This window comes from Brassica napus, chromosome C3 (assembly GCF_020379485.1).
Source record: "Brassica napus cultivar Da-Ae chromosome C3, Da-Ae, whole genome shotgun sequence".
NCBI lineage: Eukaryota > Viridiplantae > Streptophyta > Magnoliopsida > Brassicales > Brassicaceae > Brassica > Brassica napus.
The window spans coordinates 17,097,328-17,125,210 of record NC_063446.1 but is presented as its reverse complement, the minus strand read 5'-3'; the positions used below and the strand labels follow the sequence as shown (position 1 = coordinate 17,125,210).

The 27,883-nt window shown below is 30.5% G+C and overlaps 3 protein-coding genes and 1 long non-coding RNA gene across 4 annotated transcripts; 2 read left to right on the top strand and 2 right to left on the bottom strand.

Annotated features, from left to right (window-relative positions):
* Positions 1-2,208: 2,208 nt before the first annotated feature.
* LOC106400186 (casparian strip membrane protein 3) lies at positions 2,209-4,642 on the bottom strand. The gene is made up of 3 exons (XM_013840575.3): positions 3,256-4,642; positions 3,026-3,149; positions 2,209-2,602 (listed from the first exon to the last, which is right to left on the bottom strand). Exons 1-3 carry the CDS (start codon positions 3,576-3,578, stop codon positions 2,384-2,386), a joined length of 666 nt encoding a protein of 221 aa, XP_013696029.2. The 5' UTR covers positions 3,579-4,642; the 3' UTR covers positions 2,209-2,383.
* Positions 4,643-7,871: 3,229 nt separating this feature from the next.
* On the bottom strand, positions 7,872-11,762 carry LOC106399270. Its single transcript, XR_001279982.3, has 2 exons — positions 8,381-11,762; positions 7,872-8,279 (listed from the first exon to the last, which is right to left on the bottom strand). It is a non-coding gene; the product is annotated as an uncharacterized LOC106399270 (long non-coding RNA).
* A 7,219-nt stretch (positions 11,763-18,981) lies between these two features.
* Positions 18,982-22,668, top strand: LOC106398517 (putative F-box protein At1g46984). The gene has a single exon (XM_013839056.3). It carries the CDS (start codon positions 19,496-19,498, stop codon positions 20,690-20,692), a length of 1,197 nt encoding a protein of 398 aa, XP_013694510.1. The 5' UTR covers positions 18,982-19,495; the 3' UTR covers positions 20,693-22,668.
* Positions 22,669-22,892: 224 nt separating this feature from the next.
* Positions 22,893-23,561, top strand: LOC106398518 (keratin, type II cytoskeletal 1). The gene has a single exon (XM_013839057.3). It carries the CDS (start codon positions 23,027-23,029, stop codon positions 23,426-23,428), a length of 402 nt encoding a protein of 133 aa, XP_013694511.1. The 5' UTR covers positions 22,893-23,026; the 3' UTR covers positions 23,429-23,561.
* The last annotated feature ends 4,322 nt before the right edge of the window (positions 23,562-27,883 follow it).

Sequence of the window (27,883 nt, the reverse complement as noted above, 5' to 3'; positions counted from 1 at the left end):
TCTGTTTGAGAAATGAAAGTAACTAAATTTTGTTTAGTCTTAAATTTTGTAATAAAATTTTATGTTTTAAATATTTAATTTAGACTGTTTTCTATTTTAGAAAAAAAATTATTTACTGTCCTTATAAATTAAATTTTGTAATTTTATCCCTTATTTTTTACTTTCTTTCCTAAATTTAAAATAAAATTATGCATATAAATAGAAATGACATTGGAATGTAAATATGATGGAAAATCAAGGGCAAAATCCTAGTAGGGATTATGCTTTAATAGTATAGATAAAACATCAATTTGTATTCCTATCAACGTTTGTCAAAATAGGAAATAAATTTCTGCGTCATGACAATGTGTATGCGTATAATAATCTGCAAATGGAATAAGAGAAAAAGCAAAAGAAAATTTCCATAAAAATATCCCAATTAAATATCATTAAATTTTTTAATAATCAATTTTTTTCTCTACCTAGTTTAATACTCCAACTAATTAAACTAATTATTTTCTTCATTTTAATATTTTTTCTTAGATTTAGGAGATTTTAATTTTTTTTATTTTCAACTAAATTACTATAAATTCATCAAGCTTTCATTATTTATTATCATTTAACATTTTTCCAAATTAATTCTAGCATTTATAACTTTCTACACATTCAAAATCTTAACAGAGATGATGTATTTAATAATTTTCAACATTAAATTATACATTAACTCTACCAAATTTTTATTCCAGATAATGCTCAACGTAAATTACTGGCCAAATAATAAATGGGTTTATTCAAAAAAAAAATGCTCAGCGTATATTTAAGAAGATGTAACTATGTTTTTCATAAAGCTTATATATGATGTTTTTCACTTAATAATATTTCAACCTAAAATTACGATATAAAATTTTCAATAGTACATATTCGGTGTAACAATTAAATTAGTCAGAATTGATATATGTTAGTGATTTATCAAGTTTTATTTAGTCTGCATATGTTTAGAATAATTTCTATTCATAAAGAGGATTTTAGTCAAATAATTTCAAAATAATTGTGACAGTGTGAAATGAGTGGGCCTACGGGTCATGAGTTAAAAGTCTTTGGCTTAAATGAATAAGTAATAAAAACCTCTCATATCGGTTATGAAAAGCAATTTGAGTCATATATGTGTGTGTTCACATGTAAAGCTGATCAAAAGCTTTAAGGTGACATGCTCGGCTCACCCCTCACGCACACGCTGCCGAGCCCTTCACGCACACGCTGCCGCCGCCGTCCGGCTCGGCGTGGACGTGGGCGTGGATCTTGGTGAAGGACCATAGGAATAAGTTCTTTTTGGAGAAAATTAGTTTTTTTTTTTTTTTGGCTCATGTTCGAGCCAAAATAGCATGATGTTTGTGGTTAAAAGACACGTAATTTGTCTAAAAACGACATGAAGTATATCTGTTCGCCAAAGATCATAAAGAGCCAACAGATGGGAGAATTTGTGGAGAAAGTTTCTCAACCCTCCACTTTCAATATTTCTGAAAGATTTTCGCTAACATGCTGCAACGGTTTCGAAAATCAGCTCCTCTTTTTCTTTTTAAATAACTTGTCTCCTCCTCATTCGCTATTCACATTTTGCACAACGAAAACCAGCAAATCTCTCAACGTAAATTTTAGAAAGTGTTTCGTAGAATCTTAGTTCGCAGAGACGTTAACAAGTGATGTATGAATCGTATTACATGATTGTATCATAGGTTTCGATATTTTTCTATGTCCCACACACTATGGAGCGAATATTTAGATTAAGAAAAGAAAAGGTATCTCGACTCCATATCTATTTATGAAACGTTTTTCATATCGGTTTTCGTTTAACATCGATTTATATTATCATTTATGTCAGTTCAGATTTTCGGCTTCTTTACATAGCCCACCTCTGATCGACTAGGAGCGCCTTGCGTCATTTAAAACATAGTAATTGGTGAACCATCAATTATCTAGTCATTTAAAACATAGTAATTGGTGAACCATCAATTATCTATTCCGTACAAGTGGAAACGTTTTTGTAAAATATTTATATGATTCTTTATCTTTATTCGCTAGGCTACACAAGTTTTCAAACCAGAACCTAAGTGCGGTTTTGACAACTCTGGCAAGTTTTTAACTCTGTGAATTTTAAACATGGTGAAGATGTTTCAACCGGACGATTGCCTGGCCAAAAGTGCCTCTAAATAGGACGTCAAAAACGCGGAGTACGAGATTAACGATTATCATTCTTTTTGTGAGTTGATTGATTTACAACACAATTCTCAATACAAACCCGAGTTACACAACTTAACAAAAACCAAATCATATATCTTACTCTTTTCAAATTCACACAAATGAATATCAGAGCACACAGGAATTTAATAGGCACAAATACAAATTTTCACGTCGATCTCTTGAGAGCAAACGCAGAGAAAATGACGAGGACCATGAGAAGAGCTGCTGCAATGAAGGAAGCCACCACGGCGCCGCTGGTTCCTTGGCAAAAGTCACCGAATTGCTGGCAAACGGGAAGCCAGTTCGAGCTTGAATTCCCATTGTGCGCCAAATAAACTATGGCTGCAGAAGCAGATGCCGCTATCATAGTGAGGCCCATCATCGCCTGGACCACAGAAATCAATATACGTATTAAATAGGGATGCGCCATATGTACTCAACATATACATATTTAAACCTTCGAATATATACGACCATATTCTAGACTATACATTAACGAGTGTAATATAAGCCTTTAGAAAGCAGGGTTTCTGGAGGTTAATTGATTGAAACATTGATTATATTCAGTGTTGGTTTTACGTTTACATTTTATAATAACCTGTTTTTTCTAATTGAAACTGCCAGTTAACGAAAAATGTTACATTTTTTTTAAACGGTAGACGCTAAACTGAAACGAAATGAGGAACTCTCTTTGTGGTGGGCGTTTGCGTTTATTTTTTCTTTTGATTTTATAAAAGAAATAACAAGTGAACGTTTCTTAAATTTGGCTGTTGAAACTCTGAGCAATCTAACACATAAAAAATGTTACCGTGTCACATAAGACGAGGAAGAGCCTAGGTGGCACTGCGAGAGGCCGGAGGATACAGACAATGGAAAAAGGCAATGATAGGGTTAGGTAGCCGCCCACGATTGAGTTTACTACAACAAAAGATCTGCAAAACAGAACAAATAAATTAAGCTTCAAACAATTTCAATCGATAGTTATTTGTATTATTGGCATAATATTTAGTAAGAGTGAACATTTTGAGAGCAACTTACGAAAGCGTTGGTAGATCGGTGTAGTCAGCACTGAACTGCAAAAACTGAGTAAAGAAAGGGAGAGTCTCTTCCGTGGTTGCCATCTTTGCTGCAGCGGCCATGGCCGTGATGGCTGCAATGAGTCTAAGAACAAAATCGACGATAGCCACGCCTCTTTTCCACCCAGGCATGCTCACCTTTTCTTGCTTATGTTTTTCCATAATTCGACTGTTGTTCATGGGAGGAGCAAACACATGAGCTTTGCCTTTTCCTTTGTCTAGCTTTGGCTTTTGGACAATGGGTTCTTCTTCTTCTCTTCTGCTCCCTGCCTTTTCGATATCCATAGGAAATAACTGAGACTCAGAAGAAGACTACAAATTAGGGTTGACCTTGCAAGTTGAATTTGGAAAATATTCAAAGGAGAAACTAGATATTCTGAGGATAATGAATCCTAAGTCTTGCATGTAGGATATATATGCATGCATGTCAATTTAGTTGTTGAAGTGAAGGAATAGGTTTGGGTGTGTATATTTTTTTAATGTTTCAAGCAAAACTTATTCATAATCTTAATTTCACGATCTTTGTTTAGTAAAAAAATATATATAGGAGACGACTTGCTCCATTGACATATAAAGCCAGATTGAATATTATTAGTTAATATGTGTCAACAACCATGTACTTTCTTTAACCTATACAATACACATATATACATAATTTTAAATTATACTTTTTGACCAGTACTGACTCCGAAAGCTGAATGTATACTTTTTATAGGATTAGGTTACGTTGAATTAATGGAAATTTGCTTTTAGGTTGCAATTATTAGGTGATGCAGAATATTAATTAATTCGTCTACGCAATTCTCTTAACTTTCATAGCATGCATGCTAGCTAGCTGCATGAAAATTTTAACATTTCAAAAATAATAATATGAAAATTGTAACGCGACGACTATACTAATAATATATGTTATGCTAGGCGCCGGATTTTTGTACAATAATATATGTTATAGTAATTTTGAAACTATTCTGGTGTTATAGTAAAAAATATTTATCAAACATATAAAAATATTTCAATTTCTTCATTCATTGTTTTTAGATTATTTTAAAATAAGCAAAATTTGAATACATATGCAAAAATATTTTAGCCTTTTACCTAAACTGATTTTTTGACCTTTTTATTAAGCTTTGTTGCTTTTGACCGAATTTTTAATAATTGGATATTATGTTCTTGAATGTTAGAAAGCTATACAATGAATTTTGAATGTAACAGAAGCAAAGTAAATATTATTAATCACATGTACAGTGATCTACAATACTACAATATCAACAAAAATGCATTAGAATCGAGATCACAATAACAACATACATGTCTGATTTAATGTATTCCAATTTCAGTGAGATAACAATTTGGGATTGAGAATAAAATAAGTAAATCCAGTTTCAAAAAAATAAAATAAGTAAATCATATTATACTTGTACAATTTGATTTGAACATAGTTTTAAAGTTACAAAAAAATAAACAGTTTAAAAAAATAATATTTATTTTACTCTTCTATATGCATCACTAACTGTATTCATATATGCACCAAGAGTAAATCTTCTACTCAAATTTATGGATTATTTTATTTCTTTTTTTTCTCAAATTTTGAGAGGATATGAAAAACAATTTATGCATGAGTACTGATATTTTATATGATTTTAATTGTTTTGTTTGATTTGAGAATCATTTTATTGTATTTAATTATTTATACTATGTGGTTTGTTTTAATTTTCTATTTTAGAAATTGTTAAATGAAAATAATGATTGATTTAAAAGTGTAAAATATGAATTGTTTATTATTTGAATGTAAGAAAAATTAGTTGAGCTGATAGACAAATTGGTTTCAAAATTTGAACATTTTCATAGAGAAATCATATAAATTACCATTGTATGTTTGATATTTCTGCTCATACAAACGTATTTTTGATTTAGTTTATCATAACTATGTATAATAATATGTATAAAGTAGACTTGACTATCTCCATGGGAGGAATCATGCCATGTGGCATAATTTATTTATTTTCTTAAGTTTCGATGGGCTTTAGTTCAATTCTTTAAAACAAACATTTTTGGGCTGTGTTGGTTTCTGGTCAAATCTTCTCCATCGATATTCAATCGCAAGAGGTTATTTTACCTAACCTGAAACCTATAGTTCCCAATTCCCCTTCTCTGGTGAAGAAACACTCCGCCGTTATGGCAATCAATCAACAGAGAAGTATAAATTATGTAATAAGCTTATATGAATGAATTAAACGACAGTGAAGAGTAGAGGGTGGGATTACTGGGTCGTGTTGATTGATTGCCATAAAGGTGGAGCGTTTCTTCACCGGGGAAGGGGAATCGGGAACGATAGGTTTCAGGTTAGGTTAGATAACCTCTTGCGATTGAATATCGATGGAGAAGATTTGACGAGAAACCAACACAACCCAAAAATGTTTGTTTTAAAGAATTGAATTAAAGTCCATCGAAACTTTAAAAATAAATAAATCATGCCACGTGATATGATTCCCCCCCCCCCCCCCAATGGAGAAGATTTGAACGAGAAACCAACACAACCCAAAAATGTTTGTTTTAAAAGAATTGAACTAAAGTCCATCGAAACTTTAAAAATAAATAAATCATGCCCCCCCCCCTCCCCAATGGAGATAGCCAAGTCTACTTATATATTCAGAAGTGAAGAGTAGAGGGTGGGATTACTGGGTCGTGTTGATTGATTGCCATAACGGCGGAGCGTTTCTTCACCGGGGAAGGGGAATTGGGAACGATAGGTTTCAGGTGCGTTTCTTCACCGGGGAAGGGGAATTGGGAACGATAGGTTTCAGGTTAGGTTAGATAACCTCTTGCGATTGAATATCGATGGAGAAGATTTGACCAGAAACCAACACATGCCAAAAATGTTTGTTTTAAAGAATTGAACTAAAGCCCATTGAATCTTAAAAAATAAATAAATTATGCCATGTGGCATGATTCCCCCCATGGAGATAGCCAAGTCTACTTACGATATTAAGATAACATTTATAAACAAATATGAATTAATACTAAGATTTACACCATCCAAAAACTATTAAGTTAATGAATGTGCTACATGACGTTGACCTAAAATATTAAGTCATCCACTTATTTTAGGTCATCCAATTTTAGTTATGCTACGTTTTGTTAACAATTGTGCAGTTATTTTGATTCTGTTTTCTTTTCTAATGTTTTGTAAATATAAAGCTGATACTAACTAGAAGCCTCAAAACTTCACCGACGTGGCTTCTCATCCGGTTTTCTTCTGATTCGATATCTAGAACTTCTTCTTATGCATCAGAAGCTTCGGTTTACTAACTATAGCCGAAATTCTAGAGAAGTTATCATCAAAATTCTCATCATTGACATCTAAAGCTTTCTTGTATGCTGATAGACTTCAATTACTATATCAATAATATCCAGCCTGATTAACTTCTGAAGGTTCTCGGTTCTTATGGGCGAGCGACATCTAAAATAGAGACTTGAAAAATAAAATCTAAGAAATGAAATATGTCGACCAGGACTAGGGCGGAGGAATCTTATCATGCATAACTAAACAAAACGCTTTTGGACAGGAATATAGATTAATTGAAGCAATTATGATCCCGGCCAGGAACAAATGCAACAATAAGTTTGTATGGTTCAAACCAGCCAGACCATTGACCAAAACACTGCTCTATGGATTCATAAAATGTCCAGCATAATTTATGAGTTCTTAGACAAGTGATTCAGAAACCCTGCTCTTGTCTAAAACCTGCTGGACATTGATCAAAACACTGCTCTTGTCTAAAATCTCATAAATTATGCTGGACATTTTATGAGGTTTTAAACAAGAAATTCAGAAATCTAATTGGGAATGCTACCAAGCCCAACTCATTCCATGCCTGTAAGAAGCCCAAAAAAGTCCATCACATATGATTTATATGGCTGCCAAACATACTAAGAGCACAATTATCAAACTAGAACTCTCTAACTTCTCTCTAATCTCTTTGAACTTGAAAACACTAAAATTTATATCAATTTCTCATTTTGGTTCATGTCTTTTTCACTAATTGATCTTGTTTTTGCAGATTTTTAATCACATGGTTCTCATTTTCCACTCTTTTGAAAGTAGATCTATGAATTTTAGATATATATTTTTGTGTGTTCTAGAAAGGTAGATCTATCTAATCTTTCACTCATTTTTTTTTGTTTTTAAGTCATTTGAACGTTTTTGGATATGCATGGTTTTAAGATTTGGATTTAGATATGCATGTATTTCAGATTTGGATTTAGATATGCATGTATTTCAGATCTGGATCAGACTTTGGAAGACTTCCCTCTAGTAGAAATCTAACGTATAGCCACTATAACACCGTGGCTATAGAAGAGAAAACCGTGGCTATGAAGAAAAAAAGCCACGCTTCTGGATCAAAAATTTACCGTGGCTATAGCCTCGTGGCTAAAAATAACCGTAGCTAAACGTGGCTGTTAGCTACGATTTTACCACGATACTTTCGTGACTTTTCTAGCTACGATTTTGCCACAGATTAATCGTTGAAAGGTATAACCACTGTTTTGTCACAATTTTATCGTGGCTATTTAGAATAATTTTTAAAAAAAAAATAAATAACAAAATGGACATTTTAATAATATATAATAAAATACAAACAATATATATAAAATACAAATAAATCCGGCAAATTCCGACGTCCTCGTCTGACCACCTCCGATGGTGTCTCCGGCTTTTTGTCTTCTCTCCTTCTCCGCCTTTCTCTTCTTTTTCTTGCTCAGCACCACCGGACCACGACAGCACGCACTACCGCACGATTCTTCCGGTGATAGCCCATCTCCCCGCGTCTCCGGTGATAGTCGTGCCACTCCACCACCAACCAAACCACCAGGAGATCTTCTGCCTCCTCCACCGCACTCTGTCGCCGTCTCGTGTCCCCCGTCGCTGTCTCGTGTCCTCCGTCGCCGTCTATCTTCTCACCCTTCTCCATTCGTGGCGTTCGTCTGTGTAAAGAAGAAAAAAAATCAAATCTCTTGCAAAACAGAAGAAACCCTAGAGATATTACAGGTTAGAAATTTGGGTTTGCGAGAAGGAATTTGTGTACCTTCATTCGTGTTGATTTGTTGATGAAATCGTCTACGACGAAGAGCTTAAGACCAGAGTCACCCTTCACGGCGAGTAACCCTTCATATCGAGTCAGTTCTTCTGCAACCATCGTCATCACCCTCCACGGAGACTCTCTTCTTCTGCGACCTTCATCATCATCATAATCACCCTTAACCGCAAGTTAATTTGTGTGGAAGAGGAGGGGAAGAAACGTGAAAGAAGAGGGAGACATGAAAGAGAGTATTGAATTGTGTGGTGCTAGATCTGTCTGGCCTATGACAAAGAAACACAAAAAGAATCAATCTAGACCATTGATTAATTGTAACCAATGGTTAGATTAGCTATCCGAACACTCTTGTTTTTAACCAATAAGAAACTAGGGCGTAGATTGTTATTTACGTTTGTTTTTGTTTTTATTTTATATAGTGTTATGAAGTGTTAAAGATTAAAGTTGAAGGATTAAAGATTTAAGTGTTAAGGATTAAAGTTTAAGGATTATATAATAATTAATAGTTGGTGATTTAGTTTATAATAAAAATTGAAGTTTAAATCTTTTTTTAATTTTGGGTATAAAATTTGGAAAATATAAAGTTTGGAGTTTGTGTTTCAAAAAATAAATAAAGCTCGGAGTTTAGAGTTAATTAAATAATATATGATTAAGCTTAAAGTTTGGAATTTGAAGAATATGATTACATTTATAAATGTCAGAGTTACATAATTGAAAGTATATGTGTTACGAAATTTGGAATATATAATGTTTTAGGTTTAGAGTTTAAAAGATATATGGTTATATTTAAGAGTTGGACTATGGAAAATTATATCTAATTTACAATGTTAAAGTTATATAATGGAAAGTATAAATGTTTTGGAGTTTATAGTATATAAAGTTTGGGTTTAGGTTCAACTGTTAATGGTTTAATGTATGATATAGGATTTGGATATAATGTATTTGTAGTTGTAGAGTTTATGATTAAAATTTAGAGTTTAACATTGAAATTTATTTGTAGTTTAAATATATTTGAGTTTGTGATTTAAATTATAAGATTGAAAAAATTAGATATATAGTTTTATATGTATGTTTAAGTTTGGGGTTTAGGATATAGAATTGGGGGTTTGAATTAGGGTTTGTACACTGCCATGAAAAAAATATGGCTATACATTGGCTAGTAATATAGCTACTGAAACAATACTGGCTATAACCGTGGCTATGTCTCTTCCCACGGAAACTTCGTAGCTAAATCGTGGCTAACGTAGCCACTTTCTTGCTTCGTGGCTATTATGTGGCTTCTTTTTGGATTAATCGTGGCTAATTGTTAACCGTGGCTAATTCGTGACTGAGTCGTGGCTATTTGTTTATAGCCACGGTTTTACAGTGGCAGTACCGTGGCTATGCGGTAGATTTTTACTAGTGTTCTCGGAAGTCTTATAAAATATAATGCGCTAGAATACTTCTGACATATTCTTCTCTCATGTCTCCTCTTTCATAACAGATATGTACGTTTTTGTAAGTTTTCATGTTTGATTTTTCTTCATTTAGTAACCTCTTGTTGCATAAAGCTCTTACTTTTTTTCCAAACTAAAATTTTCCGACCTTTCTCTAATCTTTTTAAACATGAAAACACCGAACTTTGTATCAAATTCTCTTTTTTCTCTTGTCTTTCTTACTAATCTATCTAGTTTTTGCAGATTTTTATCACATGGTTATCATCTTCCACTACTTTAAAGGTAGATCTAATTTTTTTGGATATGTATTTATGTGTCTTCTTTAAGGTAGATCTATCTTATCTTCCACTTATTTTCTATTTTTGAAGCCATTTCAACATTTTTGGATATGCAGGTTTTTCAGAGCTGAGTCAAACTTTGGAAGACTTATGAGAAATCTTCTAACTGATATCTTGCATATTTTCATTGTTTTAAGCTTCCATTTTGTACATAATGATCATATAGAATAAGAGTTTAGCATCTTTAGGATCCATTTTGCATTCATATGTCTTAATCAGGTATTGGAGCATCCTTTGGAGTAATTGGAGGTGTTTAGAAGCATTGTGGTCCAAGAGGAGATAGAAATTGAAGTCGGTTCGAGTTCAGGCCGACTACGACGCGGGTTGAAGGCACGCGGGATAACTCACCTGCGCGCACGGAGCTGGAGAGGCGGTACGACGCGGGTTGAAGGCACGCGGGATAACTCACCCGCGCGCATGGAGCTGAAGAGGGGTAACCGATGCGGGTTGAAGGCACGCGGGATCGCTCACCCACGCGCACGGAGCCACGCGGGACGGAGCCACGCGGGACGAAGCCACGCGGGTTCCATTACCCGCGCGCATGGCAGGAAAGATCGGCGGTCCGACGCGGGATAAAGGCCGCGGGTTCCACTACCCGCGCGCATGAAGCAGAAGATCAACGAGCATCCGACGCGGGTTGTGTGACGCGGGGTATGCCCCGTCGACTCCTACCCGAGCCGAGACTTATCCTTAGTCGATTTTAAACATTTTTTATGGGCATTTTATACTTTTTAATGGGAACCATTAGGTTTTCCAAGGGATATAAATACTCTTGTAATCCAAAAGTTGGGATCTTATCTTGTTTTCTATCACAATAAGAAAGAACTTTTAGGTGAAAGATCTTACTTTGATCATTTCTTCTTGTGATTTGCTTGATTAATCTGGTCATTAATCATGATTAGCACCAAATCATCATTGATTCTTGGGCTCATCATGAAGAGTTTTGAGTAGTCATCTTTGGATTCATGGGCTAGGGTGATTAAGGGTGGTTAGAGATGATCTAGGGTGTTTAAAGTTAGATCTACTTGTTTCCTTGCTTGTTGAGGGTTCCAAATGCTATTTTAGTCTTGATTATACTAAAATAAATCTCTAGGCATTTCCTGCCCACAAGGTGTATGATGAAATGCCTGAACCAACTCTTCAATGCTTTTAGCTTGCTTTACCTAAGAGATTAGTTGCTAAAGGAGTTAAGATTGCTATTAAACTTGTTCTCCATGTTTGATTTAGTAACATTCAACCTAAGAGATTAGATGCTTGAGTTGCTTTATCAAAAGAACATTCATCTAGAGATAGAGCTTGTTTAGCTTAGTGTCTAGGCATAAGGAAAGTGTTTGATTGATAGCTTGCCACCTCTAGATTGGATCTACATCACCCAAGATCAAATGCCTAGCCCCATGAGTCCTCTTGCTTCATATTGAGAAAAGAAAGATCATTACTTTATTGCATTAGCTTATTAGTTCTTAGTTCATACCATCTTTAAAACCGGATCGCAGTTAGCTTAAGCATAAACTTGCATTCCCTTTGCTTTAGAATCACCTAGGATTGGTTCGACAATCTTTTATACTACATTGATTTGATCTTAGATCCTTGAAAAGTCTTGCATCACTAACATATAATGCGCTAGAAGACTTCCATGAAGTGATCTATAATAGTTTTGTTTGTGATCTGTTTTGTGATTTTTATGTGTACTCTTTTAGTTGTGTTTTTTTGTAAATTTGAAAAGATATTAATGAAAATTTTTGGTAAATATGTTCATTGTTCACAATATTATCTTGCCAAAATTACTTGACATTATTGAAGTTATTGATACAACTTTAATAGCAAAACACAATAACACAAAAGAAGCTTATTCAAATTTATTACAACTAAGGGAGAAGAATTTCTCAAAAAAACTTAGTTAAATTCACAAAAGATCAAACATTACATAAGTTCAAAGATAGAACACTTTCAATAGAAGATGTCTGGGAAGTCTTCTGGAAGACTTAAATTTAAAGCAGGAAGCTCAAATTCTAAATGAAAATTGAAATTTCAAATTTCATGAAAGTTAAAAAGTATATCTTATGATCTAAGACGACATATTAAACCATATGACTTGATATTCTTGAAGTTACTTAACACTTTTGAAAATTAAAAAATAACATATTTTAAAGTTACTTAACAAATTTACAAAAACTAACGTAGAAGACTTCCATAAAAGTCTTCTCGAATTAACTGGAAACATTAATACACATGAATACTGGTAAACTCATGAATAAAACCAATTGAGTTATGAATTTCATTCAGGAGCTCAAATATCGACTAATATACATGAATTAACAAGAAAATGTTAAAAAGTCTTTATATTTCTAGAGAAAATGAAAGTTTATTAAACATTACCGTAGAAGACTTCTACAAAGGAAGTCTTCTGGTAGACTTCTAGGAAGTCGTCCATTTAGGTCATATTTACAATTGAAAATTTACAAAGGAAAATTTCGAGAGAAGTCTACTCTACAGCAGACTTTTTTAAAAGTCTTCCTTTGTAATTATTGGCTTACTTTTGTTAACAAAAAATTTTGTAAAATACCAGAGAAGACATCCCGGTAAGTCGTCTAGGATAAACAAGTTAGTTTTGCATTTGACCGGATTGTGTCAGGAATTTTACTTTTCCTAGACGACTTACAAGGAAGTCGTCCAGGAGAAAAATAAAACTTCAATATTTAATTATAGTTGGACGACTTCTATGTAATTCGTATCAGGTTACTTTTGCAATTAAAAAATAAAATATAAATATTTAATTTTATCTTGACGACTTACATGGAAGTCTTCCGGCAAACGACTTACACGAAAGTCGTTTTTAATAACCAAGATTTGACAAGAATCTTGGAATAAAATTCTGGAAGACTTCTGTGTAAGTAGTCTACGAGAAGAATTCTGTGTAAGTCGTCCAGATAAAATTAAATATTTAAGTTTTATTTTTCAATTGCAAAAGTAACCAGAAACGACTTACATGAAAGTCGGCTAATTATAACTAAATATTAAAATTTTATTTTTATGCTGGACGACTCATAAATCAAAAATGAATTTTATTTTTTTATTAAATAAGTGATTAAAATTAACAATTATAAGAATTATCCAAAATTTAAAAAATATATTTTCAAATAAAAAGGGGATAATTCTTATTCATATTGTGTTGTTATCTTTAAAAAAAATTAATAAAAAAATTTAAAAAATAGCAAACACATTACTAGATATTAATCAAGTAAAATTTTTAATTTTATATAATTGAAAAGAGAATATTGAGTGATTTTAAATATTTATTTCTATATAATGAATATAATGTATACAAAATTTACAAACAAATTATAACACATAAGAATTTTCAAATGAAACATAAATAATAGTTTACCATTGTAGTCTTTTAGTTAGTAATACATGTATTAAGTAATTATAACATGTTTATGCCTGAGTGTGTGGAAAAAAATACTTAGACAAATTAATATTGACATTTTGTTTATATAATGAATTTATTATACAATAAAAAAATAGTTCTTATATATATTATGTTGTTATCTAAAACATTATATAATACTTTCAGTCATAAAAATTTATAATGGTATTTGGATTAATAAAAGAATTTGACTTTTCATAGACGACTTACAAGGAAGTCATCCAGGAGAAAAATAAAACTTTAATATTTAATTATAGTTAGACGACTCTCATCTAAGTTGTATCAGGTTACTTTTCCAATTGAAAAATAAAATATAAATATTTAATTTTATCTTGACGACTTACATGGAAGTCTTCCGACAAACGACTTACACGAAAGTCGTTTGTAATAACCAAGATTTGACAAGAATATCAGAATAAAATTCTGGAAGACTTCTGTGTAAGTCGTCTACGAGAAGAATTCTGTGTAAGTCGTCCAGATAAAATTAAATATTTAAGTTTTATTTTTCAATTGCAAAAGTAACCAGAAACGACTTACATGAAAGTCGGCTAATTATAACTAAATATTAAAATTTTATTTTTCGGCTGGACGACTCACAAATCAAAAATGAATTTTATTTTTTTATTAAATAAGTGATTAAAATTAACAATTATAAGAATCATCCAAAATTTAAAAAATATATTTTAAAATAAAAAGGGGATAATTCTTATTCATATTGTGTTGTTATCTTTAAAAAAAGTTAATAAAAAAATTTAAAAACCAGAAAACACATTACTAAATATTAATCAAGTAAAATTTTTAATTTTATATAATTGAAAAGAGAATATTGAGTGATTTTAAATATTTATTTCTATATAATGAATATAATGTATACAAAATTTACAAACAAATTATAACACATAAGAATTTTCAAATGAAACATAAATAATAGTTTATCATTGTAGTCTTTTAGTTAGTAATACATGTATTAAGTAATTATAACATGTCTATGCCTGAGTGAGTGGAAAAAATACTTGGACAAATTAATATTGACATTTTGTTTATACAATGAATTTATTATACAATCAAAAAATAGTTCTTATATATATATTATGTTGTATCTAAAATATTATATAATACTTTCAGTCATAAAAATTTATAATGGTATTTGGATTAATAAAGCATTTAATAATAAATATTCTTAATATTATTATGCGAGAGAGAGAGAGAGAGAGAGAGAGAGAGACTTTAAATGAGTGTCACATTTTGAAGTTTCATATTTTTATTTGCATTTTGGTTCCTACAGTCACACATCACCTTTATGATTTATAAATATTTTCTCTTTTATTGTTTTAATCCTTAAAAAAAATTATATCTCATAAATATTTTAAATTTTGTTTACAGATTTTAAATTTTACACATAAAATTAAATAAAACTTTAAAATAAGATTTAAAATATTTTAAGCTAGATTTAGACAACAATAATATGCAAAACAAAACTTAACAAAAATATTTTAAAAAATTACATGAATACATAACTATTACACAAATTTAAATATTACAACAACACTAATAGTCAAGTAAGTTTGATCTGGAACTTTCAAAATTTTCAAATATTGATATCAGTTTAGAGCATCTCTAAAAGACACTCTATAACTTCAAATATGAAGTTTTTTGCTCTCCAAAAAGAAATTTCAAAACTTCAAATTTGAAGTTTTGAGAAGTGAAACTCTATATTTGAACTTTCATATTTTTATTTGCATTTTGGTCACTACAGTCACACATCACCTTTATGATTCATAAATATTTTCTCGTTTATTGTTTTAATCCTTAAAAAAAATTATATCTCATAAATATTTTAAATTTTGTTTACAGATTTTAAATTTTACACATAAAATTAAATAAAACTTTAAAATAAGAATTAAAATATTTTAAGCTAGATTTAGACAACAATAATATGCAAAACAAAACTTAACAAAAAGATTTTAAAAAATTACATGAAGACATAACTATTACACAAATTTAAATATTACAATAACACTAATATTCAAGTAAGTTTGATCTGGAACCTTCAAAATTTTCAAATATTATCCAAATTGTTTTGTGTAACTGAACATGGTTGTTGTTGTTGTTGTTGTTTTTGATGTCTTTTTCGTACAATTCTTTCTTGTTCATATCGAATATATCACGAGTATTAATATAATCCATAAGAAATTAGTCTTTTAGCAATATTTTATGTTTCTCTTTTACTTTCTTGTTCCTATTTGATGTATTTACAAGAATATTACCCGATTTCAACAACTTTTAGTTCGTAATCTACAAATTAAAAATGAGGAGAACCATTTTTACTTCGAAATGTACTAATAGATCATATATGCATTACAAAAATCATTTTATGAAATAATATGGTATTTTGTTTGAAGTTTAATATTAATTAAGTTATTTTTATTTAAATTTTTATATTTTAATAAAATATTTTATTAATTAATATTGTTGCAATATGTTTATATATGTGCTAGTTGTTTACAAAAATTTTATGAATTCAAATTAGTTATGACAAATATAAGGACCATATTATAAAATATAAATAGTTTTTAAGTTGGGTTTGAAGTTTTGCTTTTGAAGAAGAACACCTTTAAACTTCAAATATAGAGTTTTGGAAACTTCAAAATAGAGTTCTTTTTTGGAGATACTCTTAGACAGTGTTTTAAGAAAATTAACCGATAACCTAAGTTACTTAACCACATGAAACCCTTAATTATTACAGACAGTTTAATTTTTTTACATAAAACTCTTGTACATAATATATTATATGAAATTTCATGGTTCATAAATGGTAAGTTTAAATTTTTCAAAATTATATAATTGAAATTTGTTGACACTTTTAAAATTCATTTAGGTCCTTACAATTTTCATTTCTCCAATCATAACCCTGAACTTAAATGATCTTAAGTGTCTTTCTAGAATTTTAAAATCTTCAAAATCTTTCTAGATTTCAAAAATATTTAGATTCTAAAATTTACATTTTTAATTATGAAATCTAACATCTCATACACCAATTAAACATATGGTTTCCTTGTGTCATAAAATCTAATTTGGTCGAGATGTTGCCATCTAGGTCCCAGTCATAGTAGTCTTCATCATCAGAAAGCGACCCAGTTGTGAGATGAATTTTCAGACTTCCTTGACTCCGTTGTAACCGGAGGAAGGTGAATTGTACCATTGCGACACAGTTGTGTTACTTATTTAATTGCTTGTTTTTTTGGTAGTTGATTAGTTCATTTATGTTTTGTGATTGCAATATAATCCATGATTCATTCACTTTTGGCTAATATTGGTCAATTACTTGAATTCTTAAGTGTTAGTTTTTGCTCCTTAAAGGTTTCCCCTTGCTACTACACTGACCTCGTTATTTTGTGGGTAGAGTAGTAATATTTTACTTTTGATAAACTGTGTTTTCTAGTGATAAACTGTGTTTTTCTACTCTTTCTCAATTTTTATTTTCTTTTAACGCTACTATACACGAGTATCTTATAATGAATTGTCTGCCTATGTTACAAGCTTGATGAGTTCATCGGGAACCATCTACTACGTAGACGACATGGGAAGTTCCGGCATCCGAGACAACAATGTGAATCTTACATTTCTGTGGATTCCGTCAGTGGTGAGAACGGTTACTGATACTTAAGATATTGGGTTCCGAACTGAGAAAATGCGCTGGGAGTGGCGGATCGAGCAAAACAAATTTACGAGTCTTTGAACGCAAGTGTTTTTGTTCGAGTCAGTTTATAATCAATACCTTTATTCCCATATTAAGTCATTTAATAAATATTTTAATTAAAAATCTCTTATATATTAAAAAGAGAAACATTGTAATAAATGCATTCACACTATAATAGACACGTGGCAGCCTCGCAATGATTTGATAATAAGTATGCTAACGCGTTCAGACTATATTTATAAATGTGTTCACACTATGTACTTTGCGCTCTTTTTAATATAAAACTCACATATATAGTTCCAATAAAACTCTGGATTTTTCGGTTCGAATAAAAATAGATAACGAATCAAAAGCCAAACTAAATATATATTATTTTTATTGTTTACACATAAAGTTGAGCAAAATATTCATAAATTTTGATTAGATTCGTTATCCGTTTTGATTTGAACAAAAAAATCTGGATATCCGTAACTCTACGAAACAAATAAAATACTAAAATACAATATCCAAAAAAGAAGCAAATTAATCACAAATACCAATATTTTTAGGAACAGATATCTAATTCGATATGTTATATGCATATATATATATACATATATGTAAAGAATTATATATATACATTATATATATTATACTTTATATCAGTTTTACAATATTTTTATGAATTAAATTTATTATATTAGGTACTAGAATTTAAAAAATTAAATAATGTTTTATTTTTGTGATAAAATGTTATTATTAAATTTTTCAATTATTTTTAAAATTTTATTTTATTTACGGATCAAATCGGATATTCTTTAAAATTCTAAAACATTTCTGATATCCGAGTCACCGAATATCTAGGTGGCTAAAGATCGAATCGACACGAATGCTTGCTAGTACCCTGATATTCGATATGTGTCAACCCCTATTTACGGATACAATTTTATTTTCTTTATATGTAAAAAATGACTAATGTCAAGGCCTTTTTTATTTTAAATTAATTTTAATTTTATCTTTTATGTATTATTTTGAACAAAAATGTCATTTAATATTAATTAACAATATCTTTATATATTTGTCAACTATTTTTATATACTTTTTACATACACATACATGTGCACCTTGATGTGAGCACCTTGTAACTAAATATTCACCACAACTGAAGTATCTAATTTTTTTGAAAGTTGAAATATTTTTTCTTAATGCTTCTTTCACTACCGACCAAATTATAGTGAAATGATTTGTCTTAATAATTTTCTTTTCTTTTTCTTAATAAATGATGTTTTGGCTTATTGCACAAAGATTAAGCAAATTATATTTTTCTATAAAGCTTTTTTAAAGATATAATTTTAAAATTATCCAACCAATTATGAAAAAGACCGTAAAATCTTATTGGTTGAACAGTTTCCAATAAAGTTAAAATTAACCTTAAAATCTCAAAACATTATATATTTTGAAACAACATAAACTTTCTAAAACATCATATAATTTGAAACGGAGGGAATATGAAACTATTGGTTCGACATGATGATTATCAAAATTCATAACATGAAAATAAAAAAATAATATTAATTTTTGGTTTTTACCAGAAAAAATACCAAAAAAAAATCAAATATTTTAACCGAATAAACTAAAATGAATATAATTTAAAATAATAGTTATATTTTAGAAGATTAAAAACCAAAAAAAAAACTTAAAACCGAACCAATATCCGGATTAAACAGATTTAATGTCTTTTTATTAAAAATAACAAAACTAATAATCAAATTCCATGCAAGTCGCGGGTTATTACCTAGCAATAATGTAAATGATGAATGATACAATAAATAAAGGTTTACTGACATATGTTGTTATTTTCCTAACGAATAGACAGTAATTAATATATGGTGTGAGAAGGCTGGTGGTGTTTACCACCTCAACATAGCATAGCTGTAAAAAAAATTCAAATTAAAATCTACCTTTTAAAATTGATTTTCTCTTGATATATAAGGGATTATATATTTACCACATAAGGGATGATATCTTTCCCATATAAATTTGAAGTTCAGTTGATGACTGGTTGAATAAAATAGAAGATTAAATAGAAGTCAAAGATACGGAAAAATATTACTAAAGTTAAAGATTTTGAAAAGTTAATGCATGATAAAAAGAATGATTTTTTTGACAAACCTATACAGTTTGTACGCGTCCTAATTGTATTCTTAGAACGGAACAAACTTTGCCATGAACCGAGAGAAGTACAATCCAATGAATCACTGTAAGATCATCAGACGCCGCACACAATCATCCACGACCTCCTCAACGTATGTAGGAGAGAACCCAAAGACGCTTCCCATCGATCTCATCATGGAGATACTCAAGAGGTTACCAACAAAGACCATTGCAAAATGCCGTTGCGTCTCGAAGCAGTGGGGTTCCTTACTTTGCGATCCATATTTCACGAAATCATTCCTGACACGTTCGTCAACTCGGCCGCGTCTTCTGTTCACATTCGAATTTGGCGGCAAGTGGCATTTCTTCTCGTCCCCTCAGCCTCAAAATGGCGATGAGCAGGTTGTAATAGCAGATTATCATATGGGTTTCTCTGGAGATTGGTACAAGGAAACTTGTATACTCGCCAACGGGTTTATCTATCTAAATGATAGGAAGATGTTAAAGGAAAAGATGGAAAGGGTTCCTGTGATATGTAACCCTAGCACGGGTCAGCAGGTAAATTTACCTAAAGTGTTAGCAAAGAATAAGGACTTGAGAAGCTTTTTAGGGTATGATCCGATCGAGAATCAACTCAAGGTTTTGTGCATGACTGTGGCAAGGTATAGAGAACAAACTAACTCTAGAGAGCATCAAGTTCTGACGTTAGGGAAAGGAAAACCATCATGGAGGAAGATCGCATGTTTGTTTCCGCATTTTCCTGAGAATTTCGGAACTGGGATATGCATCAACGGGATTTTGTATTACATAGCTCGGAGCAATTTGAATACAGTGATAGCATGCTTTGACGTTAAGTATGAGAAATTTAGGTTTATACAAATAGATGATGAGAACTCTAAGTTGTATTGGTTCTTGACGTTAATAAACTACAAGGGAAAGTTAGGTGCCATAGTCTATGATCGTAGTATCAATGGTCAGTTATGGGTTCTAGATGATCCTGAGCAGGAGAAATGGTCGAAGCATATCTTTCATTTGCCAGATGCAGCTTTTTGGATCATGAGATCAATTTGGGCAACTGATACGGGTGAAATTGTTTGGGCGCGAAGTCGTTGGACCCATCCATTCTATGTCTTCTACTACAATCTAGAGACACAGAGTGTTAGAAGAGTAGAGATCAAAGGAATTGAAGGGAAGGTATTGATGGGTCATTATCGCCCCGAAGCAATCTTAACCTTCACAAACCATGTTGAGAATGTGATGCTTCTGTAATAAATATGTGGCTTATCGCAGTGTTTTTTTTCTCTCTCTTTTTTTTTTTTGTTGTTCCCTTGTTTGATTCTAACTTCTAAGTCTTTTCTTCAATTGATCATTTCTGAATCTTAATGTTTAATTTTTTTTTATTTGATTTACTTGTGTATTTTTCTGTCTCTTAACTCTCAACGACATTGATCTCGTTATTGTTTTCCTGCTACTGCTTTTTTTTATATGCATGATATCACTTACAGATTACGTAAACTTGAGAAACAAATCTTACATAGAAATATAGAAGAGCATCATTATCCCTAAAACTCACTGAGGGTTTCTTAATTTTTTCTTTGTCTGATCAAAAAAAAAATAGAAACCAATCGCAGACAGCCACGTGTCAGTGGGACCCGCAAACTGTAAGAAACGGACGAACTGCGTCCCTCATTTCACAACTTTTGAAACCGATTATTGCTATTTTATGGGACCCACGCCATTGGAACAGTGCAAGAAACCCTTTTATCAGCCCCAATAATCATGGCCTAAGCCACATAACGTTAGTCCTCGTGAGCTGTGAGGTTTAGACGATGCCAATAAGCAAGTATGATTGAAGGTTATCTACCTTTGGCCGCCTTTTAGGAGCCATTGGTACAAATGAAATTGCTCTACAACCTGGCGTTGCGAATGGTGAGGAAGTTTTTCTTTACTTTGTCCTTATCTTTCAGCAACCATATTAAGAATATGAGGTTGGTGACTTGACTTGAATTAATACAACTATAAAATGCAACAAACAATCTAATTAAACGTGTATTCAGTTTCAGTTGCAAAATTCATATACTTTTTTCATATATATTCAATGGTGACATGCATTAAGGTCATCCGGATTGGGAGTATTTCAAACACATGAGTTCTAACAAAATAATACTAGTATTTAATTTTGAGAAACTAATGTGAAAGTTAATTAATACTATGTCCCAAAAGTGTGTAGTAAATACTTTTTCTGTTTCCAAAAGCAATTGCTTAAAATAGTTATTTTTCCACAAAATACTATTTAATTGCTTAAAATAGTTGTCTTAAAATAGTTTTAATAATATTTTTAATCATTTTTTACAATGATAAATTCAAAACTTGCAATGACAACAACACCATACTTGTCTTAACAATGCATCATTAAACCCTAGCGCAGAGAGAAAGAGAGAGAGAGTATTTCATATTTTCAGAAATATAATTTGGGTATTTGGGTAAAGTTTTGGGTACTATCCAGGTTTTCGGGTCACGTTTTATGTAAAATCAGAAATTTTTGCAGGATTTGAATGTTTTTGGGGGGTTTTGATATTTTTGGAGTTTTAGGTATTTTCGGATCTTTGTTTCAAGTTTGAGTATTTTTGGGCTTTTTGGATCGTAAATACCCAAACCTCCAACCCGAAATGCACGGATTTTTTAACAAGTTTTTAAAATTAGCACTTGAATCGACCCGGACCCAACACGAACCAACCCAACACTAAATCAGAACACCTAAAATATATCTATTGGGTTCAAATATGCTAGATCCGAAAGATCCAGACCGGTGAGAACGGACCGGACCTGATCCGAGGACCCGAATAATAATCTGACTCAAGTACTTGTTTAGATTCAGAACAGACCATTGGAGCCGCTGAGGCATGATCAAAATCAAAACAATGGGATAGAGCACATGATCTTTGAGCATGGAGGACTTTGATCCTGCTTTAATGGCTCCAAGAGCACATGATCTTTGAGAATGAGCATGAATGATTAGTCGTCTAACCAAAGTTGTGTAAGGACAATTAATTCTGCCTAGGAGATACGAATTTCAGGTCAAATTCTTTTCGAGAGGGAGAGGGAGAGGGAGAAGGAGAGGGAGAGGGAGAGGTCAAATTTATTTTTATATTTAAATAGTAGTATTAGAAAATTAGTAGAAGTAGAATTCTTTCATTTCCATTGATTTGTTAATTAGTTTCCAAAATAAAATTTAACTATTGACCGAAAATAATAGGGAACATTATTATGGTTCATTCCTGAAGTTTCTTTATAAAGGTTAGTCAATCATGTACCTCGTTTTTGTTTTCATATACCCGCATCTAATCTATTATTTTATTATCTGGATGGAATATTTTTTAGTTGGTAGAACAAATCAAAATATACACGCAAGGATAATAAAAGTCAACTCTTGCCGTAACACTTTTATTGCAAGGAAGCTTCAATTTGCGATAGTCGCGTTATGATAGTCAAAAAAGAAAGATGATGTTAAGACGATTGATTTTCACAAACGCGGTTACTTAAGAATCGTGTGTATATATAGTTTTGTGTTGGTACCGAAGCTTAAATATTGGTAAACACAAAATGGAACTCAAAATGCGTTGCACTGTGCTTCATTTATTTCTATCACTTCTTCTAATTCATACGCAAATCGAAGCCGTTGGTTCACTTAACCAGGATTCTCTTCCATCCGTTGATCTAAAACGCCATCAAATAATCACAAAAACGACATTGTTTACGGCAGATTTGAACCGAAGGCAACTTGCAGGAGGAGGCGGTGGCGGCCGTGGAGGAGGTGGAGGCTCTCGAAGTAGTTCTTCAGGTGGCAGAAGCAGTGGTGGGGGAAGTCGCGGAGGTGGCTCCGTCGGTGTCACTAGACCATCTACGACTAATACTCAAGGTGGACGGGTTCCAAGCAGTGGTGCTCGCCTTCATTATTCTGTAGCGATGTTCTTCTTCTTGACCTGTTTGGTTATCATGTATTAGACTCTAAATGTTCTAATTTTTTAGTGTTGCTTGTGTCTTTTTGTGGTTCTTTCAATTTCAACTTTTTTTTTTGTATACGTCCATGTCTTACTTGGTTTTGCTTTATTTAGTATTTACTATCTTATATTAGCTATATATTTGAAAATACAGAAATATAATCTGTTTCAAAAATAACATAATCAATATTGAACTAACAATTCCTAAAGCGGTTCCAAGCTAGAGAAAGCTATAAAAAAGTTTTTCTTATTTCTCCAGTTATATTTAGGGTAATTTTCTTAAATATTTTTTTTTAAGTTTTTGTCACAAAAATAGTTTTCAAAAAAAGAAAATGTCCAAAATAACTATTTTTTATTTTAAAAATTTTAATATTTATTTTTTATTTTTTTAAATTTAAAACTCTATCCTCGAAACTCCACCCCTTAACTCTAAACACTAAATCTAGATTAGTTAACCCTATTGTAAAAATGTAGTTTTACTCTTTAATAAAACTTATTTTGGTCATTTTTCTCATCCCCTATATATTAATCCTGGACCATTACAACATATTTTCGTAGTCACGTATCATCACGAGAATGATTCTTAGAATTGTTAAAAAATAAATTGGTCTATATAAACATATAATATTTTTTTTATTAAACTAGCTATAAAATTAATTAGTAGTGTATAAAAGATATTTTTTTATTTCCTTAAATAAAAGGTACATAATTATCTAATATGGTTAACATATATATGACAATTAATGATTATGAATAATACATACTAGATGATAACCCGCATCCTGCGCGGAATGAGTGATTAAAAGAAATTATTACTTTTAATCTATAGATATTATAAAGTAAAAATATATAGTCACAAATAATGAGTGATTAAAAAAAATTATTACTGTAATTGGTTAGGTGTAATTGAAGTATATTATATGGAAATAAATCTTTAAGGGTAAACAAATAGTTAAATAAATTTATTATAAATTTAAGATAAAACAACACATAGGAATATAAGTATTACTTTCATAATAAAAATTATGATAATACGAAATGAAACATATGTAATAGAATAATAATATACAAAAGCAACAAATTATAAAGAAACAAATAAAAAAACTGATAAAACCACAACTAATGTGAAAAATGTCTTTAGAACTCTAGGTTTGCAATCCTAGAAAGAGAAATAACAAAGAGCTCAAGGCTACGTATTTATATACGTTAAATTAATCTTCTGAAATCAATCTCACTCTAATTATATAAAATATTCACTAATTATTATCACAAACTTGCGCTTTAATCCTCTTTAAAAGCTTGCCTTAATACACGATAATAATAAATCAAAGAAGATCAAATTAGGTAAATACTATCATACACAAATGATGTAATCAATTCACTTTATTTTAAAACACTTGTAATAAAATCACCTTCGATTTCGGGATGATATTTAAACAACAAAATCATGTGATATAATTTTTAAAATCTGAATACATAATCTAACTTTCTTTATATACAACTGTAATTGCAGATGAATGCTTAATGATTATAAAAAATCAATCAATTAAAATTAAGAATTGATATGTAATTTAATTTGTCCAAGCAGAATAATCTAACTTTCTTTATATACAACCGTAGTTGCCGGTAAATACTTAATGACTTTAAAACGACAATCAATGAAAATTTTGAATTGGTATCTAATTTAATTTGTCCAAGCGGGCTAATGAATTTTTTTAAATTCAACATAATAACATAAGTAGCTAACCGGTCAAGGTTATAGCTTAATACATCTTTTGATATATTCAATATAACTATACCTATAATGAGTTTATATATGTGAGGTTGATATAAAAAAAATTAACATATGACCATTGGACAATAAGAACTTCTGAAATAAAAAATATTAATACAAACCGTATAAAGCAAGCAGTCATATAGCTCCTTCTACATTTTGAAAATATTGAAATTGCCTTATAGTTGATATCATTTAAGTGAGGCGAACATTCTTACTTATACAAAAACAAATTTATACTTGAGATTTCTATATTCTCAAAGATGATAGGCGTTTCGAGCTATATTCGATTTTTATTTGTACTTATATATCATAAAGATGATAGGCGTCTCGAGATAGATGAGAAATATTTCTTGAACTAAAACCTGTGTTATACTACTTTTACTAAAATATATTTGTATCTACTTGATGGATATAGAAACCTAAGGAGACTACAAAAATCAATAATAAAATAGACATTCTATCAATACGAAGGAGGCCGCGTGAGAAATGGATAATGAATGATCAAATGAGTTATCGATTATATAGATAGGAATCATATAATATATTATGTTAAGCTATATTGTAATGAATAATGGCAATATATGTAATTAGTCTAATGAGGAGAGGGCTTTTAATTAAAGGGTGTGAGAGTGATTCTAGTGTTGACACCTAAGAAATGGCAATTTGGTTAATAACACATGAGGTCAAGGTTAGTTTAAAATAATGCTCCTCAAATAATAAAAAAGGGATTTGATAACATTTTTTCTAACTTCTCTATTTTTTGTTTAATTTTATACTATTAAAAGAAATTAAACAATCACATTAAGCATATAATTAAAAAAAATAGATTTTTTCTTATATGTTATATTTCGAAGTTTTAAAAACGACTATAAATTACTAAAAATGGGAAAAGTCCCACATTGAAAATTTTGTGATCAATGGTTTATTTTTTTTTGTTCAAGCATGACACAAATGATGATCATATATCGTAGGGGTTGGCGTTCGGATAAACGTTCGGGTTCGTATCGGGTATTTCAGTATAAAATTATAAAGCCCATTCGGATATTTCTACACTTCGAGTCGGGTTCGGGTATATTATGTTCGGGTTTAGATATTTTGAGTCGGGTTTGGATATTTAAATTTTGAAGAAAAATAAATAAATGATTCATTGTCTAAGGTTTTTTTGCATTTAAAATATATTTTAACTATTTTTTCTAATTTTAAAAAAATTAAACCGTTAATAGGTTTGGAGATAAAACTTTAAAAATAAAAATATGCTAATTTAGTTGTTGTTTTGAAATTTTAGATGGAACTTTTATTAATGCAAGAAACAAGAGCTTGATATATATTTTAAGTGAGTAGCAAATAATTTTGTCCATAATTATATGTATATTATATAATTTTGAGAAATAAGCATCATTAATATAAATATTTTGAATAAAATGAGAGAGACAGACTATAAATATAGGGTTAAGTATACTTATGTTTGGTTATCTTCAGATATACATTCGGGTTTGGATACTACCCGTTTGGATTCAAATATTACCGAACTGGTGAAATAAGTAATTTGTTTTGTTGTTTTAGAATTAGATGATATTTAGACCGAGCTGGTGAATATATACTAGACAGACATTTATATTTCTAGTGTGCATTTATATATTTTATAACAACTTGATATATTAGATTTGAACACTAATCTGTTAATATAGTTTGCCAGTGATTTTTTAAAAATTTTGATTCTTAGATATGTATCTGGATTGAAACTAATTTTTACAGATGTCCATTTTTTTTAAGTTGACACTAATTTAATTCACCGAATTCATAGAAGAAATTAAAAAAACAAACTTAACTCATATCAATAAAACAAACACGGGAATGAAAACACAATTTTATACAAGTAGAAAATGAACTTACTTATAGAGAGTCAATAGTAAACAAATCGAGAGCAAAAAACATAATCCTCATTATACAATTGATGTTGCCTATTTGGTTTTGGTGATTTGTGTCAGCCGCAAAACTTAATTTTCTTTTGTGCATATAAAGTCTTAAAAATAATTAAAATAAGATGAAATACTTTAAATCTTCAACAATGATGATATACTTAAGAAACCAACATGTATATTCGTCATTTTATAATCGATAAAGATTGTGGTGTTACAAAATGTTAAAACTATTTAATAAACAAATATTATTATAAAAACTCATTCCGCGCATGTGCGCGGATTATCATCTAGTATATATAAATATTATAGTCGAAGTCAAAGTTAGATGCTTATGTATCCTGAAATATAGAAAAAAAAATCTCACTTTATGTAGAAATTCTCAATTTTACCTGGAGGTAAGAGAAAAAGAATGATTCAGAGGTCAAAACAACTTTAATAGGAAAACAAGATCGATGTCATATTCTAATAAGTACGAGGATTTGCTTCTTGAATTAAATATTTTCAAGAATATGTATTACAATAATTTATGAAAATTTTAAAATGACTTTGTTTTGGTCATCAAATGACTTTATTATATTTTAAAAATCTTAAATTTTACTCTTGACAAAACCAACGTATTTGTTACAAAAATCATAAATAATTGTAGCCCACAAATATAAGAAACATATGCCCTTTTTCAAAAAAAAAAAAATATAAGAAACATTTTAATAAATATTTTTTTTTTGTTTTTATAAAATAATATGAAGTAAAATTAGTTACT